This window comes from Garra rufa, chromosome 19, assembly GCF_049309525.1.
Source record: "Garra rufa chromosome 19, GarRuf1.0, whole genome shotgun sequence".
NCBI classification, from domain to species: Eukaryota; Metazoa; Chordata; class Actinopteri; order Cypriniformes; family Cyprinidae; genus Garra; species Garra rufa.
Genome location: NC_133379.1, coordinates 16,295,953 through 16,315,540, shown reverse-complemented (window position 1 = coordinate 16,315,540; position 19,588 = coordinate 16,295,953). Strand labels below are relative to the sequence as shown.

The 19,588-nt window shown below is 37.3% G+C and overlaps 2 protein-coding genes across 3 annotated transcripts in view; both read right to left on the bottom strand.

Moving 5' to 3' along the window:
- Nucleotides 1-7,161, bottom strand: part of LOC141291976 (uncharacterized) — a 96,219-nt gene extending 89,058 nt beyond the window's left edge. The window contains exons 1-2 of the mRNA XM_073823962.1: nt 6,606-7,161; nt 6,235-6,304 (exon numbers count right to left, since the gene is read on the bottom strand). Of these exons, the coding sequence (XP_073680063.1) occupies nt 6,235-6,304; nt 6,606-6,881 (346 nt within the window). The 5' untranslated portion in view covers nt 6,882-7,161. The remainder of the gene's footprint in view (nt 1-6,234; nt 6,305-6,605) is intronic.
- A 1,782-nt stretch (nt 7,162-8,943) lies between these two features.
- On the bottom strand, nt 8,944-18,732 carry clk4b (CDC-like kinase 4b). 2 transcript variants are annotated; one of them, XM_073824243.1, is made up of 13 exons: nt 18,624-18,732; nt 17,721-17,878; nt 12,749-12,974; nt 12,205-12,295; nt 11,837-11,903; nt 10,833-10,949; nt 10,592-10,758; nt 10,411-10,505; nt 10,112-10,241; nt 9,938-10,020; nt 9,766-9,845; nt 9,573-9,663; nt 8,944-9,257 (listed from the first exon to the last, which is right to left on the bottom strand). In XM_073824243.1, the coding sequence occupies exons 2-13, from the start codon at nt 17,876-17,878 to the stop codon at nt 9,111-9,113; spliced, it is 1,452 nt and encodes a 483-aa protein (XP_073680344.1). In that variant the 5' UTR covers nt 18,624-18,732; the 3' UTR covers nt 8,944-9,110. The 2 variants fall into 2 exon arrangements, with proteins under 2 accessions (XP_073680344.1, XP_073680345.1); XM_073824244.1 differs by lacking the exons at nt 12,205-12,295; nt 17,721-17,878; nt 18,624-18,732 and having other exon boundaries at nt 12,749-12,887.
- Between the last annotated feature and the right edge of the window lie 856 nt (nt 18,733-19,588).

Genomic DNA, 19,588 nt, shown 5'->3' with positions numbered 1-19,588 from the left:
AACCACTAAAAAAAGCGGTCTTCGCATGCATGAAAATCAGGGCTGTGCAGCAGTGCTCTTATCGTTTATAAATTGACATCAACTTTGAGATTAAAAAGAAAAGATTACGTTGATTACTTCTGACAAAGATGAAAAACCCAGAACGTGTTTTCATTGCAGTTATCAAACAGTTACAAAAGAACCCTGGTTTTATTTTACTGCAACTGGAGATCTTTAAAATAATCTAGGATTGAGCAAGGCGGTATAAACGTTCTCCAAATGTATAAATTCTTGTGAGGTGTGAGATGAGAGGGAAAGAAAAAGTGCAAGCCTACCATATGATCAACAAATCACCTATTTTTTCTGATAATCAGACCTAACATACCATAATTGCTTCCATATCTCCTCTCTATTTTCAGCGGGTACATGGCCTCACATTTCATTCAAATGAAATTGGGAAATGTTGTAGCCAAACAGGGAGGGAGTTTTTACAGTGATGTTGAGAGTATGCCAAAATGCCCTCCCACAAACTACAGACAGATGCTTTTAATAAGCCGAGAGTACAGAACCCATACCGCTATTGCCTTTATTTTGTATTTATTTAGCTAGATCCTGATGGAGATACGTTCTGACCGCCTATTTCGCAAAGCCGTGCAGCTACAGACTCATGTCAATTGAAAGTAATAAGAAAAGTTTGGGCCGCATATGTGCTCGCAGCCTGCACTTAAAGGATAGTTCACCCAAAAATGAAAATTATGTCATCACCATCATGTCATTTCAAACCTGTATGACCTTCTTTCTTCTGTGGAACATTAAAGAAGATATTTTGAAAAATGTTGGTAGCCAAACTGTTTTGACTTCCATTGTATGGTTTTCTATGTTTCACAGATAAAAAGTTTTCATTTTAAGTTGAACTATCCTTTTTTTTAAAGATATCTGCAATATTATTTTTCAGCTCGGCTTGAGAAAGCAACACAATATGTGTCCTGGAGATTCAATCGCTAAAGTTGGCCAGTCATTTCGGGAGAAAAATATTTATTCATTTTCCAGTGCATCTCTTCTGCCACAGGTTTTGAGAGATCCGCTTTTTCTCAGCAAAGTAAAAAACCTTCTAACACGGTGTGGAGAAACACATAAGCACCCAGTGTGCACAGAGAGGGCTAGATTTTCACGTTACCCCGCTTCATGCCTACTTAAATCAACATGAAGGTATAGCATATGACTACACTTATGCACAGAGGGGAAAGCTTAACGTAGATCAGACATGAAAAAGTTCAAAACCAACACAGAGGCCAACAGATAATATGTAACCCTCCATCTCACCCACAGTGAAACCCTTAGAGTCCTAGACAGCTTTTGGAGGAAGCATTAAAGCTTACTGCCTTCTCAATGGGTAGGCCAATAAAACAAGGGCGGATTACATTCTTAAGAGGCACGTTTATCCAAGCACGTCGCGCCGTTTCCAGAACAACCTCCCAACCTGAGAGAGGAGACAAGGTGTCCGGATCTGTGACGGGTTGGGATCTACATCGCCCTGAGGCTCGGGTATGGGGTCACAGAATTATGTGAAACATTTGGATTTTTCCTACTGTCGTTTTTCACAGTCACGCTCGGATTTTGGTTTTAAAGTAATGTGTTTGTCCGTGGTGGCAATAACAGAGGTTTTCTGAGCACTGGCTAGTATAGCTGTAGGCTCACTTGTGAAACAAACGCAGCTGTATTATTGGACTCTGTTATGAATGTGGTATCTATCAGGAGAAACTTGCAATGAATGCAAACATCTGTATTCTGGCGATGTGGCTGGGATTCTTGCTGTGTTGCAATATGTGGAGTATAGGACATTTGATACAACGTTTTGCTAATATTTTTCGTCCTTAACAAGACAAGACAAAAAAAGAGTAATAACGAGAACGACAAGGTCACAAATGCTAGAGATGAATCCCTACTGCTTTCAGCATCACAAAGATTCATGTGCAACCAAAGGAAGAGGGTTTTGGAACTTAAATTCATATAGAAAGGGCTAAAAATGTGTGTTTTAGTACATACACTGTTGAAAATAAAAGTTTATTGCCATCTATTTGGGATTTAACATCCTTGGAACCTTTCCATTTCACAAAAGGTTGACTTTTTTTTAATGGAAAATGAAAAAACTGTAAAAAACTGTAAATAATTGTTCTTTTGGGAAATGGTTCTTCTGTTGCGCTGCTTTAAAAACCCCGAAACTTTCTGCTTAGACTCGTATCAAGGATGAATTCAAATGTCACAGGGGAGTGTCTGAGCGGCTAATTGTTTCAGTATTTTGTTCACTTTGAGCTCTAAGTGACCAGTGTGTTGTCATTTCAGTTTCAGAGGAAGCCAAAGTCTGAGAGGCCTCAGCTTTGATGAGGCCTGAGTCAATTAAGTGCTTTGTTGAGCTCATTAGTTCATGGTCCGAAGGTCTTGGTCCTTTTGTGTCTGTGGTTCAAGTGTGTTTTCTGATGTCAGCCTTGAAAGGAAGCCCATTAAAAGCAAAGGAAGGAACAGCAAATTGCACAGACGGATGACTCAGGTTTACCATTCAGCGCAAGAAAACAATCCAATTCACCAAAAGCACCTGAGCCTTCAATTGGAGACAGGAAGTGCAACATAAGTGAGGAAAACAAAAGGTCTATTCACTGTAAAGAACTAGGAAACACTTCTTACTTCCAAGAAGCAATTTTTACTACCAACAAACTTCAATTGTATTTTCTGAAATGTGTGTTTTATTTACAAGACTCTTACTTTTTATTACAATGATAACAAATACCACTCAACTAAAAAAGTATATTAAAGGAACACTAGGCTCATTCTCCAACTCCCCCCCAAGTTAATAAGTTGAGTTTTACCATTTTGAAATCCATTCAGCCGCTCTACTGTTCTGCCGATATCCCTTTTAGCATAGCTTAGCATAGATCATTGAATCCTATTAGACCAATAGCATCGCGTTAAAAAATGACCAATGAGTTTCGATATTTGTCCTATTTAAAACTTGACTCTTCTGTAGTTACATCGTGTACTAATACCGGCGGAAAATGTAAAGATGTGATTTTCTAGGCCGATAAGATTAGGAACTACACTTCCATTCCGGTGTAATAGTCAAGGAAGTTTGCTGCCATACCATGGCCGAAGCAGGCGCAGGAATATCACGCAGCACATGTGCAAATGCTAACTGGGAACTAATTTCAGGCGCTGCGTGATATTACTCCGCCTGCTGCGTCCATATTACGGCAGCAAACTTCAAACTTATCGGCCCAGAAAATCACAGCTCTACATTTTCCACTGGTATTAGTACATGATATAACTACAGAAGAGTCAAGTTTTAAATAGGAAAAATATTGAAACTCATTGGTCATTTTTGAACACTATTGGTCTAATTGATCACTATTGGTCTTTTGAATGCTATTGGTCTAATAGGATGGAATAATCTATGCTAAGCTATGCTAAAAGTGATATCGCCAGAACAGGAGAACGGCTGAATGGATTTCAAAACGGTAAAACTCAACTTATTAACTCGGGGGGAGTTGGAGAATGAGCCTATTTCCAAAAAAAGTGGAGTGTTCCTTTAAGAGCAGAATAACATACATGGTTAAAAGTCTATATTATATCAGCAGCCAGCATGAAAAGCATAGATACCCTTAACAAGCAAGTGTCATCAAAAAATATGTGAGACTGCCAATACAAAAACATCCATTAGCATCATAAAAAGGTCTTAATTTTACTTAAATAGCACTGAGTATTTACTATTTTGATGTAAACTGAATTATCAAAAATGAATGATCAAATACTAACTATTAAAGATCACAGAAAATGCCATTAAGCTCACTGCCTGTTATATAGCTGTCCAGGTGTAAATCATACTTTTGATGGTTGCCTTCATTATTATTAACAAGTATCAGGTATCTGATAAATGTTCATGTGAAATACACAAAACTCGTCATTGAGTAATGGTTCCTCTAAAGAGAAATTCACAAGCAACAATCTGAAAATAATGCTGATAAAGCCAGTCAAAAGTTTTTGAACAGTACTGTTTTTAAAGAATTCTCTTCTGCTCACCAAGCCTGTGTTATTTTAAACTGTAATTTATCCCTGTGATCAAAGCTAAAAAGTTTTTCAGCATCATTACTCCAGTCTTTAGTGTCACATGATCATTCAGAAATCATTCTAATATGCTGATTCGTTGCTCAAGAACCATTTATTATTATTATTATCAATACTTAAAACAGTTAAGTACATTTTTTCAGGATTCTTTGATGAATAGAAAGATCCAAAGTTAAGCATTTATTTGAAATAAAAAGCTTTTGTAACATTATACACTATACAATTCAAAAGCTTGGAGTCAGTATAATTATTATTTATTTATTTATTAATGTTTTTTTTTTGGGGGGGGGGGGGTAGAAACTATTACTTTTATTCAGCAAGTATGCTTTAAATTTATCTAAAGTGATGATAAAGACATTAATAATGTTACAAAAGATTTCTATTTCAGATAAATGCTGCTCTTCTGAACTTTCTATTCATCAAAGAAACAAAGAAGCCTAAAAAAGATCTACTCAGCTGTTTTCAACATAATAATAGTAATAATAAATGTTTTTGAGCAGCAAATCGGAATATTAGAATGATTTCTGAAGGATCATGTGACTGGAGTAATGATGCTAAAGATGCGGCTTTGAAATCACAGGAATAAATTACATTTTTAAAATATATTTAAATAAAAAACTGTTATTTTAAAGAGTAAAAATATTGAAACTGTTTACTGTTTCTGCTGTACTTTGGATCAAATAAATGCAGGCTTGGTGAGCAGAAGAGACTTCTTTAAAAACATTAAAAAATCTTACTGTTAAAAAGCTTTTGACTGGTAATAAACAGCTCATGTTTCTTCAAAATGTCTGACCGTAGGAGCTAATATGATCTCTATGATCTCTGTTATCAAGGTTCACTGATCTTACAAGATGACTTTTGATGTCTTTCCTTCTATTCTTTTATCCTCTTTGATATTTCAATATCAGAGATGGAAAAGACTGGATTTCATTTCTAGCTACAATACCTCAGGATGATGATCTGAGAAGCAAAACTCTACAAACCGAATTTCTAATACGCTCTTCGCTCATGGCAAAGTTTAAAGCATGGAAAGTGAACAATGTGCATGATAAGGCTATATACGAAAAGATATATAAAAAAAAAAGAATACAGAGAAAAAAGATAAAAGAGCTTTAGAGTTGAGTTGAGTTTAATTGAAACTGTAGTGTCCTATGGGACAGGGCTACCAGTTAAATTATACCCACATTTTAGCAACAACATCTGAGGGTACACGGGAGGCCCTCTTTTGGTAGGCACCGCTACCATGAAATCTTCATAGGCTAGTAAATTTCTCCATGCATAATTCCACAATGTCCTGAGAGGTTATGTCTCTTTAACATTACTGGAGTAAACCTGTCATTTTCACTCAGGCAACAGCCAAATTTCCAAGGACTAAAACATAAGAACAGAGTAACAAATTCATGCAAGGTTAAGCATCCTCTGTCTATCCCCTACTTCGCACCGATAGCTAGCAATGAATTTTAATGTCTCGTAGCTGAGCTTACACAATAAATCTGTGGCATCCACCGGCCTCTGCGGACAGAGGAGCGCCACTCTCATCTTTATAACTTCCACATGTGAGTTATTTAATTCAGCATGAAGTATATAAGCTGTGGTTCTGCATGTGGTCACACTGACTTGTCAGAACACTGTCACTTATCCAGGCTGTAAAAAAATAGTTTTCATCATTACAACATCTCCGTGTCCATCTATTTACCTTGTCATAATCATTTCTGTCGCTTTGTCTCGCTTTTATGAGTTTTCAGAGTTTCGACTTGATTTTCTTCATCTGGAATGCATACTTTAGGTTATGTTTGAAAGACATTGCAGATTGCAATGATGGGATGCAACCATGATTAATTCCATCTTTCCAAGAGCTTAATTGAAAAAAGTCTTTCAAAATCCTCACTAAATGCAAAATTATATGCTACACAAAACTTTGGTGGGATAAAATGCAACTGGAAACAGCTTTACAAAACAAGTCCCTACTGAGCTGAACATTCTTATCAACATCACATGCTAGCAAGTCACCTGCTGCATCATTTATTGACCCTATTTAAGGCATGGTTCAGATTTTTGGATAAAATTAGATACCTCAGCTGATAGTTTTAGGAAGGAAAAGAAGATAAAAACATCTCAGACTCATGCAGAGGAACAAACCTGGAGGACACGAGCACTCTTGTCCTGCTTCTCGAGATGTGCGAATTTTCGACACTCCCTCTTTGAGTCTCTGAGAAAACAAATATACATTTATATACATATAGGTGCTTTAACATTACACTGTAAGTGAAAAAAAAGTAGAAAACAGTTCAATTTCCGCCATGATATGTTTCGTTAAGTTTAAGGATGATTCATTTAATCCTAAAACAGTACACAATGCAACGCGCAATTCAAAATACTGGATAAACACCTAAGAAAAATCAATATGGAACATTCTTTTATATTTTTTAGTGTGCAGTACGAACAGCTGTTCCTTAATTTCGCTTTGGACGTAAAAGTAGCAAAGCAATATTGAAAACAGAGATCCTCACCTCTTGCACAAGTTTCTCTATCGCATCCCGAAGAGTCGAGTGCGCATCCAATGTCGCGTGCACAGGTTGAATCACAGAGAGTCGCTCCATCTCCAGAAGTTCAATTTTACGCTCAAGATTAGATGTTTTGACGTTCATAAACAGACAAACTGCCACCGAAGACGCCGACAGCATAAAGCAAACGAGGGTTGTTAAACAATGAAATATTTGTGATGTGTTATGTCCATTGCTCTGTGATGTCTTTGACACATCTTTTGAATCCCCAGTTGAAACCATTTTTGGTATTATGGTTGTCTGACAAAATATTATCCTTGTTCTTGAATCCTCTTTTGAGACTCGGGTAGATCTTTATTTCAGTAAAGTGACGTTTGTGGCTTCAGCGTAACTGCGGCTGACGGGAGACGCAACGATGTGTCGCACACTAGTAAGAGAGCGCGTACTACTGGAAGTCTGCTGCGCGAGACAAGCTGACGGTCGCGCGCCTCTCCACGTCTCGAGCGCAGGTTAAATTGTTTCCCTCTGACTGAAGTGTTATAGAGAATCCAGTCAGCCCCCTTTTTCGCTGCTGAACTGCCGTCAACAAAACTATGTAAACGACAGTGCGAATTTTGTGTGGGTGTGTGTGTGCGCGGTCTTCCCCCTCTTTGCCCCAAAGGTCAAAAGTAAAAACAAAAGATTGACTGGGGTCTTAAAAGTATCTATTCCTTTACTATATGTTTTAACAGTTTTCAAACGTTAGTAAACACAAAAGTGAGAGACTTGGATAGATTAATGAACAAAAGTTGAAAAGTGAAAATTAAGTGCAATAGCAGTGCTCCTTTCGAGAAACTGTCAATATTTAACACGTAGCCTACTTTATTATGATACACATCACAAACATATAAACAAAAACACAAATAACAAAATAATTTACACTCTATGTTTTTCTTTGTTGTTAAACAAAATTATGTAAATGAGCGAGCACATCAAAAACCAAACTGTTTCCGATTCTCTATAAGCTGTCAAGACGGATTTGCATACAGAATTGCATAGGCCTTAAGATTATACATCAAATCCGTCAATAAAGAAAGTCATCTCTCAAAAATAAAGGTTCCAAAAGGGTGTTTTTGCAGTGATGCCATAGATTAACTATTTTTGGTTCCCAAAGCACCTTTTAAGGAATTCTTCAAAGAACCATTTAAGAACATTTTAAAAATATAAAAAACCTTTTTCCAACTTTTCTGCAGGTTCCATGGATGTTCAAAGTTCTTCATGGAACCATCGATGCCAATAAAGAATCTTTATTTTGAGAATGCACAGTTCATTTAAATGAATTCTCACCCTCAAACACAGAAAATGTATGAACTAGCATTCGATATAGCAAAGCAAATGACAAATTCGCATGCAACAGGGGACGTAATATGGTAAGGAGAAAGCTTGGTTGAAAACAAGTATCATTCTTTCCCTTTCTTTGTTTGTTTGTGTTGTCACGCAAAAATAAAGCCAAGAATAATTGCCAAACCAATTGATCCTTTGCAAGTAATTTGTAGTTTTATGCTTTAACCACTAGATGTCCAAAAGATAACTTTTGTTTAACCTCACTGGAGTATTTGCGGCAGAATACAATTAGAATTGCACAAATTGAACGTGATGTATCCAAAATACACTCCGATTCAACTCAAATAAGCGTCAAAGGATGACTTATTGTGCATAGCACTTTACATGACCCTCTGAATGTCAACTTATGAATGCTTTATTACAGGAATTGCTGTTTGTATGTGTCTGTACTAAAAAAAGCCACATAATTTAGTTACACCAAAGATTATTTTCTCTACCCTGCAAAATATAACGACGTTCCCCACATGTGCTCTGGCACAAAATTCATCGGAACTAAAGACGAGTGAGCTCTTGAAGATCATTTGTAAAGAAATTGCCCTTTGGTGCCATCTGCAGGACAGACATTATAATAGTAGTTATTGAAAAAAAGCCTAATACTGCGTTGCTATCCACCTTATTTTCCCGTAAAATCAGGCGCGGCCATTTGTAAATTTAATGGGCGCGGCTTCCGCTTTCATCTGTTTCCAGCTATTTTTATTTGTACAAAACAGCTTGTTTTGCTGCTTCATATTACAAACTAGTGTGTCTCCCCGTATTATTTCAATGTATTGTATGAATTATAAGCAGTGGTTTGTAGTGTAAACAGTTTTACAGTTTACCACACTTTGTTATTTTTCTCACCATTACCCTAAACCAGAGATCTCACACATTCACAGAAAACAGCTTTAGTGTTGAAAAACAAGGAGGATAAATGCTCTTAATGTTAGGTCAGTTTTTAAAAAGAATGACAAAATATCACAAATGGTGTGCATTCAAGTTTAATTTGCCAAAAGTACAGAGGAATTTGGCCCATATAATCAAACAATAAATATGGACAGAGGTAATTAAACAGGCAGTCTTAAAGCAGACTGATACAGTCAGCAGCAGTCTCCCTGGGAGCAGTAATGTTCATTTTGTGTTGCCTCCAAGTCACTTCCTTCCTTTTCTTAACGGGTTGAAAAAGGGATGTCCAATGGCCTGCTCCAGGGTGATTCGTTTGGATGAATCATACTCCATCATCTTCTGCAGCAGGTCAAAAAGCAGCTCATGCTCCGGGGTTTTAGAAGAAATGTATTGCTGAGTAAGGAACAAATATTACTATATTTTAATTTAGGCAAACCCAAACAGTAACTCGTCTCAGTTACATACTGGCATCAGTACATGTCCAAAATTAGTAGAGACTTTTAACTTAAGTATTACACATACACAACAGTTGCTAAAGGAAAAATGAAAGTCCACTGGAATTTATCACCAGAAAACAACCATCATTTCAGAGAAAAATATTCAAATCAAAACAACTCAAGGCAATAGGAGCAGCATAATGTAATAAAGATTTGGGGACTTGGGAACAAGCATTTCAATGTTTACTCATCAGTATATCATGATCTTTACCTTTAGAGGTTTACAGTGTTTTCTTACGTATCTCCCTGCTGAGCTGTGCTCATCCCAGTCCAATTTGTCATGATGCACATAACGCCGCTTCCTGACAATTAAGCACAGTCATGGATCAGTCAAAGATCATGTGACAAACTTATATTAAGAAACAAGCAGTACAAACTCCTAGTCTCAAGTTATGATACTGCACCTGGTTTTCTGAAGTAGGTGTGCAGGAATGGGGCCTAGAACCCTCTCCATCATTGCCAGATGCTCCTTACTATCGTGAGTCTGAAAACAGGGATTTTTTGTAAGTATTTCTCATTTAAAATAAAACCACAAGGCATTCAGTAGAACAATAACGTTTGTAGACATGACTGCACCTGAAACAATGTTAATCCCAGATAGAACTCAATCAGGATACAGCCTAAACTCCACACATCACATGAGTGGTTCCAGCCCAGTTCTGCCAGCAGAGATCAACATGCAATGTTCAGAATCAAGACTACATTTTAGTGGATTAAACAACAGCATAAATAATAGTGCAAATAGTTCACCTAATATAACCTCCGGAGCTCTGTAGTGGCGGGTTGACACCACAGAAGTGTGATGCTCATGGTCATAGGTAGCATTGCCAAAGTCCACAACTTTCACATCCAACTTCTTCAAGGTCCTCTCATCTCGCTTCTGTAATTTATTGAACAATCAACATTCTTTCTTCTTACAGACATATAGTAGTCAACATTTGAAGTGGATCAAAAAAGTTAATCATTTGTCCTAAGACCACTTGAGATGTTGACTACTATATACTACTATTAAAAAAAGAACTATAGTTTGACATTATGCTCTTACTTACCATCTTGGAGTTGTATTTAATATCATAGTTGGAGTCCACAAACAGAATGTTTTCAGGCTTGAGGTCAGTATGTGTCAACTTATTTCGATGCAGAACTGAAAAAAAGTGATTTATCTATATTTAGAAATGATGCTATTTGTAGAATTGATGCTTTCTTAGTAATTTATATGTTTTTACTCACAGTACACAGCTCTAAATATCTGGTCTGCCATGCATCTGATCTGGTTCAGTGAAAAGGGCATGAATCCATTCTCCTTCAGGAAGTCATATGTGCTCAGTCCCAGCAGCTCAAACACTATGCAGATGTGGCCGTGGTGATCGAACCAGTCAAGCATCCGGACACAAGCACTGCAAAGACATAAAGGTAAGTTATTACCTTGTCTACTTAAAAAAATATTTCTACATTGAAGTCAACCACTCACAATCTCTTATCCTCATCGAGCGAGTTTATCCGCTCAAGCACGTCAATTTCTGACATGGCTGCCTCACGGTAGCGCTCAATATTTTTGATGACCTTCAGCGCCACTCTTGCATTACTTCTGCAAACAAAAGCACACTAGGTATGTTTACATGCTCTAATTTTCATCAGTTCGAAGAAATGCAATCTAATTTCAGATCGTTCTGTTAAGTCTAAATTTAGCATGTTCCTATTCACATTTTCATTTACGTGTATTTATGTATTCCAAACAGTGCATGAACAATGCCCAACGTTCAGAACTGGAGAAGTATACAACTGTCTTTGACTTGATGACATACTTCCTGACAAAAAGAGCTTTTTTAGCAAATATTTTACCAATATTCAAGTCTATTATAGTAAGATTTTAAGGTATAGTTCACTCAAAAATGAAAATTCTGTCATTAATTACTTACCCTCATGTCATTCCAAACCCGTAAGAACGTCATTATATTTCGGACCACAAAATAAGATTTTTTTTTTTTTTTTAATGAAATTCAAGAACTTTTTGACCCTACATAGATAGCAATGGAACTACCAGAAAGGTAGTAGAACTTCATTCAAATAGTCAATGTGACATCAGTGGTTCAACCTTAACTTTATAAAAGCTACGAGAATACTTTGTGCGAAAGAAAACAAAAATAACAACTTAATTGTCTTCCCTGTCAGCTTCATAAAATCAAGGTTGAACCACTGATGTCACATGCACTATTTTAACAATGTCCTTACTACCTTTCTTGGCCTTTGACGTTTTAGTTGCATTGCTGGATTGCAGGGTCAGAAAGCTCTCAGATTTAATCAAAAATATCATAATTTGTGTTCCGAAGATGAATGAAGGTCTTACAGGTTTGGAATGACGTGAGGATGAGTATTTAATGACAGAATTTTTTTTTTGGGTGAACTATCCCTTTAAAAAGGAGAAGTACAACACACATTTCCTGTATGACAAAGAAGTTAAAAAAACTGGCTTACTTTGAATGGTCGAGGCACTCCACCACTTTTCCAAAGGCTCCTTCGCCAAGAGTTCCTACAATCTCATCTATAAACAGGACAAAGAGGCTCTCATAAGTAAAGCTTTGTGACAGGAGGACGCAACAAAAAACAAAAGCACAGATTTTGTAGTACTAATGGGGACTTGACAAGTTCAATCCAGTTAAATCATATTCATTGAATATAAAAGTCTGTGCCAAATTAAAGTTTCAAACATGATCATTAAATTCAAAGTGGTTTAAAGTTAGAAGTCTTCAAAGGTCCCCTTATAACCCCTAAGTGTAGGCTGAATTGTCCCACTAATAGACACAGAACAGACAGTTATATAGAGAAAGGTTTGTATTCTATACATCTTGCTCTTAGCATGTCTCCATTGTGATAGACCAGGTGACCCTCCTCATCATCCTCAATACTCTTGGTTCTTTTCCTGCGATGACTTCTCTGGAGTAGGGGGAATCATCATCGGAATCATCATCACCATCATCATCACCACCATCAAACACCAGTCAGAATCAGGCCCGTACGCATCATTCATTCATTCAGCGAGGGGGGGTTGATGAAGGGGAAGGAAGTGATTCGGACCCCCGCGGCAGCAGCAAATTCAAATTCATCGCCAACAACGGCACAGGGCCACCATAGTGTGTGTTACAGAAGAAAGACATGGCAACACATTTTCAGACAGGAAACAACTTTCTTTGAAGTGCACTTAAGACCCTCAACCAATCAACAAATAGCCATTTCTGCAACCAATGAGTGAACTTCAAGTGAATCAGTCAACTGATTCCTTGACCACCTTACTGCAGATGGTTTCTAAGGTAAATCTGGACTTCAGAAACATTAACAAATTCATCGATTCAAATAAAAAAAAATCAACATATTGACAAAACTGTTTACCGAGTCTGAGCAGGGACTCCGGTGGCGTGATCGTTGGCGCTCTCTGCTGCTACGTCGACTACGTTCTCTATGTGCAGATGACTGGCTGTAATGGTTCCTGTCTTTCTGCTTCTCCGTCTCAGTCTCCCGGACCGGGTCCACCCGACCCTTATACCCGCCATGTTCCAGACTGGCCTCTCTGGCCCTGCGCTCTCTGAACTCCAGCCTCTTTGAGCTAATATGACACCTGTCAATAAGACACATCAGACATTGAGGAAGAAGATAGAGTTGTGCATATGACGACAATGAGAGTTTCGACGGCTAAATTTATAGGTGGCTTTCACTTTGCTGCAATTTATCAACCCTTTCAACAGGGGATAAGGAATGCTGAATCGTGATCTGCTGGGTGCTGAAAGCATCAAGTGTCTTCTCGAAAGGGAAGTGTCCACAAGTAAGCTATACTTAGAAAGAGCCACAGAAAGTGATGCTTTAACCTGTCAATGTTGCAGCAGTAAATCTGTTATGAAGATGCCTGAGTGTTGTGTTTGATTTAAACAACTTGCGTTCCAAATTAGAGCCGTCAGCCTATAGTACAAAAGCAGAACGTTCTGTATTACACCAACTGGAAGCCATCATATTGCGACAACTAAACTTTAAGCAGTGACAAAAATTTTTTAAGATGCACTCTGCACAGTTTCCACTTCAGCAAAATAAATGGAGATTTCATGTTAAAGGGTTAGTTCACCAACCAATTAAAATTCAGAATTTTCATTTTTGGGTGAACTAACCCTTTAAGTATAGGCATCTTTACACAGTAGTTTACACAGTAGTAATTGTTGAATAAAGTCGTTATTTTTGTTTTCTTCGCGCACAAAAATATTCTTGCAGCTTCATAAAATTCATGTTGAAACACTAATGTCACATGGACTATTTTAACGACCTCCTTACTACATTTCTGTGCCTTGACCATGGTAGGACCCTTGGGGTCTATGGAGGATCAGAGAACTCTAGGACTTCATCAAATTTCTTCATTTGTGTTCTGAAGATGACAAAGGTCTTATGGGTTAGGAATGACATGAGGGCGAGTAATTAATAACAGAATTTTCATTTTTGGGTGAACTATCCCTTTAAGATGTTGCACTCAAAAACAGAGACAGACAAAATGAGAGCTTGCAAAAGCGGGTTTCTTACTTTTACTAGAAGACTGAGTTATGACATTGATAAAAAAAAAATTTACTAGGTCAAGTAAATTGTATAAATAAAAAGAATGCATGGATGAATGAATGATTCACAATAAGAAAACAGAATTTCATTTCATAGCAACTAGGGATGGAATGATTGCCAGTTTAATGATAAATCATGATAAAATTCCCCACGGTTAGTATTAGCATTTCGTATTTTAATCATCATTAAAACCGTATTCCATTATTGCGATTTGAACAACTGAGAATAAATAAATACTATACAGTTATATTATTGTTTTAGTGTTTATGCAAAAAAAGTTATTTTGTTTGTTGTTGATTTTAAATATACAACAATTTATACATCAGTACTTTTCTGAACATTTCCAGCACATTTTAACAAAACCATGATAATACTGACAAACGTGATCATTTTGGTCACTATAATCGTTCTAAGAAACTTCAGAAAGGTGGAAGACATGACAACACACTTACATAATAAAAAAAGTTACCTTTTGTTGGTATGAACACTAATAAAATTCTCATTCTTGGAGTGAACGGGTCTTTACAAGCTCTCAGTTTGCATTTCAAAATGCCTGGGAGGGTTAAACGAAAACTAATGAACTGGCTGTTAACATTTTCTACTGTACGAAAACAACACCACAATTGTGGCAGCCCTATGGACAGACATTGAAAACTTAATCTCACTAGGAAAATTTTGGAACAAGTTCCACCGACAATCTAGGATGACTAGGATCCTCTGGCAGGTCCGATTACAGCACTTGTCACCCTGACAGTTTGTTTCTGAATCCAAGAACATGCTACACTATATCATTTTAAGGTACTGCCAGGCCCGGTTCTACGGGGGTGCTTGAGGGTGCTAAGCACCCTCAAACGAAATCAATAGCACCCTCAGTTAAAGCTGTAATAATGTCATTTTATTGCAGATTTAGATAACAATCCAGTGAGTAATCATTAAAAAAAACATTTATTTTTCTGCTGTAAGCATTAAAACAATGCCCTACCATATTGTAACGCATCAAAGCAGTCAATTAGAGCGTTGCATTTCAGCCTCGGCCGACTAGCCCGACTTTTTTACACCTCTAGTTGCTGGGCTTCAGGCCAATTTTCACGTCAAAGTTCAGAGGCGGACGGGCACCGGTTTTATCTGTCTTAGGTTTCTCCTTATTTTAATATTTTAGACATCCATAAATTATGGTGAAGAAAAAAATGCCGCGCTGGTGGAAACAACAGGAGACTTCACTTTCGGTTTCACTTTCGAGATCGGGCATGGACTGCAGCGCAGCTGGAACAGATCCGCGCTCAAGCACACAATATGCTGAAAATTGCCACAAACACAAAGGTAAATAAATAACACTGAATGTGCCGGGACAGAAAGAGTAAAGCTTATTTAAATTATATATTAATAAACTAGTGTATTCTGAGTCAGTGTAACAAAAATCCTTTTTGGACGCGCCTTTAAAGAGAAATTTATCTTTTCGGATTACATAATGAGAGAGTTTTTGTTTTCTATTTGTTTTATTTCGTTAAGTAATAATTTAAAACTATTTTATACGTTTTTTTTTTTAAGTGCACACAAATAAAAGTACACCCTTTACAGTACCGAATGATGTATTAACCTACTCTTACCTTTGTGAGCAAAAATGACAGATAATTTTAAATTGCTTCCACTGAAAAAAATGCACTGGCGCCCATGTCCTGCGTCTTCAGCTTCCACTCTCTGCACAAACTATTGGATATGCGCCTAATACCGCACATTTATCTCTAGGTTTAACGTTTAAACTAACATTGTTTTATACTTGAACTATTTCATATCTATAGATTTTATGCAAATCGTGATGAGTAGGCAAACTGATCAAATTAACAGACTGAACAGTCTACCACTGGGCGCTGTTCCTTAAAAATAATAATAATAAAATAAAATAAAAACTTATATTTTACGAACAAAAATGCTCCAAACGTTTTTTTTCTAAATTAAGTTAATAAAAAAACGAAAGTATAATCAATTTGCCATTACATACAAAAATGAAGTATTTTGATTTTAAAATAGCAACGCGCGCCATCAGTGTCGCGCCCTAATGTCGACTATGATGGTATAATGTTAGAGCACCCTCATTAATTTAGGAAGCACCCTCAGTGATTTAGTTCTGGAACCGGGCCTGGGTACTGCAGACTAGAGGTCTTCACGGGTCCAAAAATTCGTACCCGAACCCGAAGAGACCCGTAAATGTCCTGGACGGAACCGACCCGGACCCGTATTTTATTTTAAAGTGGGACCCGAACCCGTGAAGACCCGAAATATACCTTAAATGTACTAGTTGGACCCGAACTCGGCTGGGAAGACACAGACCCGACTGTACCCGATCGGCACATATTGCACAGCAAACTGTTATTAACTATAAATAAGTTGCGAAGGAAAAAAACAAAACTATTTTGGCGTAAACTACTGTTAGTAGCGTTGCATACAGACCTCCTTCAGTACATTTACATGTTAGGCTGTTCTTCTCTCTTGCCGACAGAAAGACCCTTTTTAATCCACTATTCCAGCTTTAATTTAGGGCAGGCTACTCGCGGTCACGGTCGGTGACGAATGACCATTGAACTACAATAACGATAGCCTTCTTTTGCAGATTGTAATAAAGACTCGGTGCAAGTGTTTTATTTATTAGTTAATTTATTATTTATTAATATTATTAATTTATAATTAAACATTTTTTTTCCAAAAAGGCACAAAACAATGAATGCGGTAAACTTTACTGCGTGCATCTTCAATAACAGTATCTTCTTCAGTAAGATAAAGCAATACAAAACATATGTTTAGAGCTCCACCTAGTGGTCATCTTATGAAACTTAAAGGAGGAATTCGCACGTATAGCACGAGACAGCTTGATAGCGTAAATAGCTTATTCTGAAAAGAGTGTATTTTTTCCACCATATTTTCTATTATCACTGTGCTCTCTGAGCCGAGCCTGACCAAAAAATTTAAATATAACAAGATGGTTCTTCCGTATTATTATAAACGTAAGAAAGAATGCTATGTGTACTATGGCAGAGTAAAAGCAAAGTCCCTTTAAGGCCTTAAAGGTATTCTATAGTATTTGGCAGAGTTTCTCTATGGCTCTGGTCTTTGGTAAAAGTCGCCAGCTCTGGTTGCCATAGAAACATTTCATGCGCGTTATTTTAATGCAGTGTAAACATCACAGACAACATTAATGTGACTGTTCATTTTCGATCTCATATTTTGTTGCTCATGTGAAATAAATAAATGTGCAAGGCTTTTTATTTCACATCACTCCTGAAGGAATCCATGATCACCGTCACCGACCGTCCATTTACGTTAACTCCTCCTGCGCTCTGCTTCTCGCTGCTGCGGTCACGCGACACGCGTTTTTATTTATTTATTTAATCTTCTTCTTTTTTTATTTCCTTCTCACACTTTTCTTATCATAATTTTACAAGATGCAAGTTACAAAACACGTGCAAAGTGGTGACTGACACTGGAAGGTGCGATGTTCTCCGATCGACTCGGGTATTACACACAAGTTAAACATACCCGGGACCCGAAGTAATAGATTTGGACCCGACCCGGACCCGGCTAACCATTTAAAATATAGACCCGAACCCGTACGGGTCCCGGGTCGGGTCCCGGGTCCTCGGGTCTCGGGTCCTCTGTGAAGAGCTCTACTGCAGACACGCATGACAACAACAAAATAAACAATCCAAGACCATTCGTGCTGAAACGCATTAAAATGCTTATTTCACAATCATCAAAGTGAATAAGACTTGCTTACCTTTCGTATGTCTTGTAATGATGAGTTCGCCCTGGCTGCCGCTCTCTTTCCCCGCTACGTGAGCTGCGCTTCGCTCTCTTGTGCACCTCAACTCTCTCCTCCCAGCTATACTCCGCGATCCAGCCATCCGGCGACCGCATCCGCTTAGAACGCCGCATCTGACCACACCAGAAAGGAAAAATGTCTAAGTCGTAAAAACGACGGCAGGGAAACAGTATCTCAGGACATTCCATACACCCCGCTGGGTTTTAAAATTCAATACAGTCGAGGTGATGCCAGCTCTCCACTCCTGATCTAGTTATTGAATTTCATGTTGCAGAGTTGTTTTGACTTGTTAAAAGTTTAGCTCAACAATTTGCCATGCAATAAATTCACGTTAACCAATATCACATGACCTATTTACAAGCAATTAAACATCACCAATCAGGTTTGGTTAACGTTACTCCAATTTAAAGTTTGGCCGAACACACCGTCCCTCTTTAAATACGGGTGATGTAAATGCAGAAATACATGTAAAATCTAACGGAATATACTAAAACTCTATGAGTTGTTTGTTTATATTACATTTTCCGAATAACTGGTTTCCTGGTAACAAAGAGCTAATTACATTTAGCGTTTAGCCACCGCCCTCTTATATAAACAAACACAATCGAATTACAATGCCAGACAACGGCGTACTTAGAGGATTGTATAAGTTTATGGTCAAAATGCTTAAACGTTTATCAAAACACCGCTTTAAATATTCGCTCTATCCGTCAATGTTTTTCTTGGTCGGCTAGCCGGTTAGCATCCAAGCGAATCTAAGACACCTAAACTTTATGTTACCCCCCGCAGTCTCGAGGTAATTAATAAACTTGTAAAACAAGGTTTTATGTTACATGTTTAAACTTAAAATACACTCACCTTTCACCCGCTACTTTCAAGTCGTAAAATAAGACACTTTGCTTTCCAGACTGAGCTCCACCACCCTTTATGACTTCCGCTTGCTGTTTACACGTACGAGTCGTTTCCGGTGGTGAGGATTTCTGGGTGAACACTCAACAAAGCACAGGTCTTCTTGTCACATTGTAGAGGAATCTTGTAAATAGAATTTAAAGATATTTATTATTATTATTAACATAAGTAGACCTAAATACATAGACAATGATAAAATAGATAGTTAGTAGTCAGACCGAAATGAGTTTGAAGTGAATTATTGTTTATTTTAACCATTTTGATGTCTTTGTGTCAACTTTGTCCCGTTGCCTAACTTGTAAGCTATTCTACATTTTTTAATTCATACAAAAAAGACCGCAAAAACAACTTTTAATTCTAAGTAACGTTACAGTTATTATTGATAGACTGCATTTATTAATTATTCTGTATTCACCAACGAAAGATTGCTGTTTTTACAATGTCATTGTTGTTCTTAACTTGAAAACACCAATGAATACAATATTGTAAAATACATCTTATGATTAAAGTCAGGCTTTTAAACAGGGGTTTGTAGACCTCTAGGGGTCCATGAAGAAACTGCAGGGGGTCAAATAAAAAGATGTAGGCCTGTGTGTGTAGGCATAAAACACATAGACTTTTCTTTAAATTAATCGATTGTTTCCGAATTATATGATCCGGCTTTCAATATAAAAAAAAGTAATTTAACATATTTAAATCAAAGTTATTATAAAGTTTTACTGAGAAAATCTGTCTGAAAACTTTTTCCCTAGGTCTTTACATCACTGATTCTGCTGGGAATACTTACAGCATGTCTTTCTATTTTCTCACCATCTATAGATCACTTGCTGTGTGCCTGATTTATGAACTTAAGTGATCGCCCAGCCACTGGTCAAAACAACTCTTTCTCTGATTAGTCCCTATGGAATAGTAAA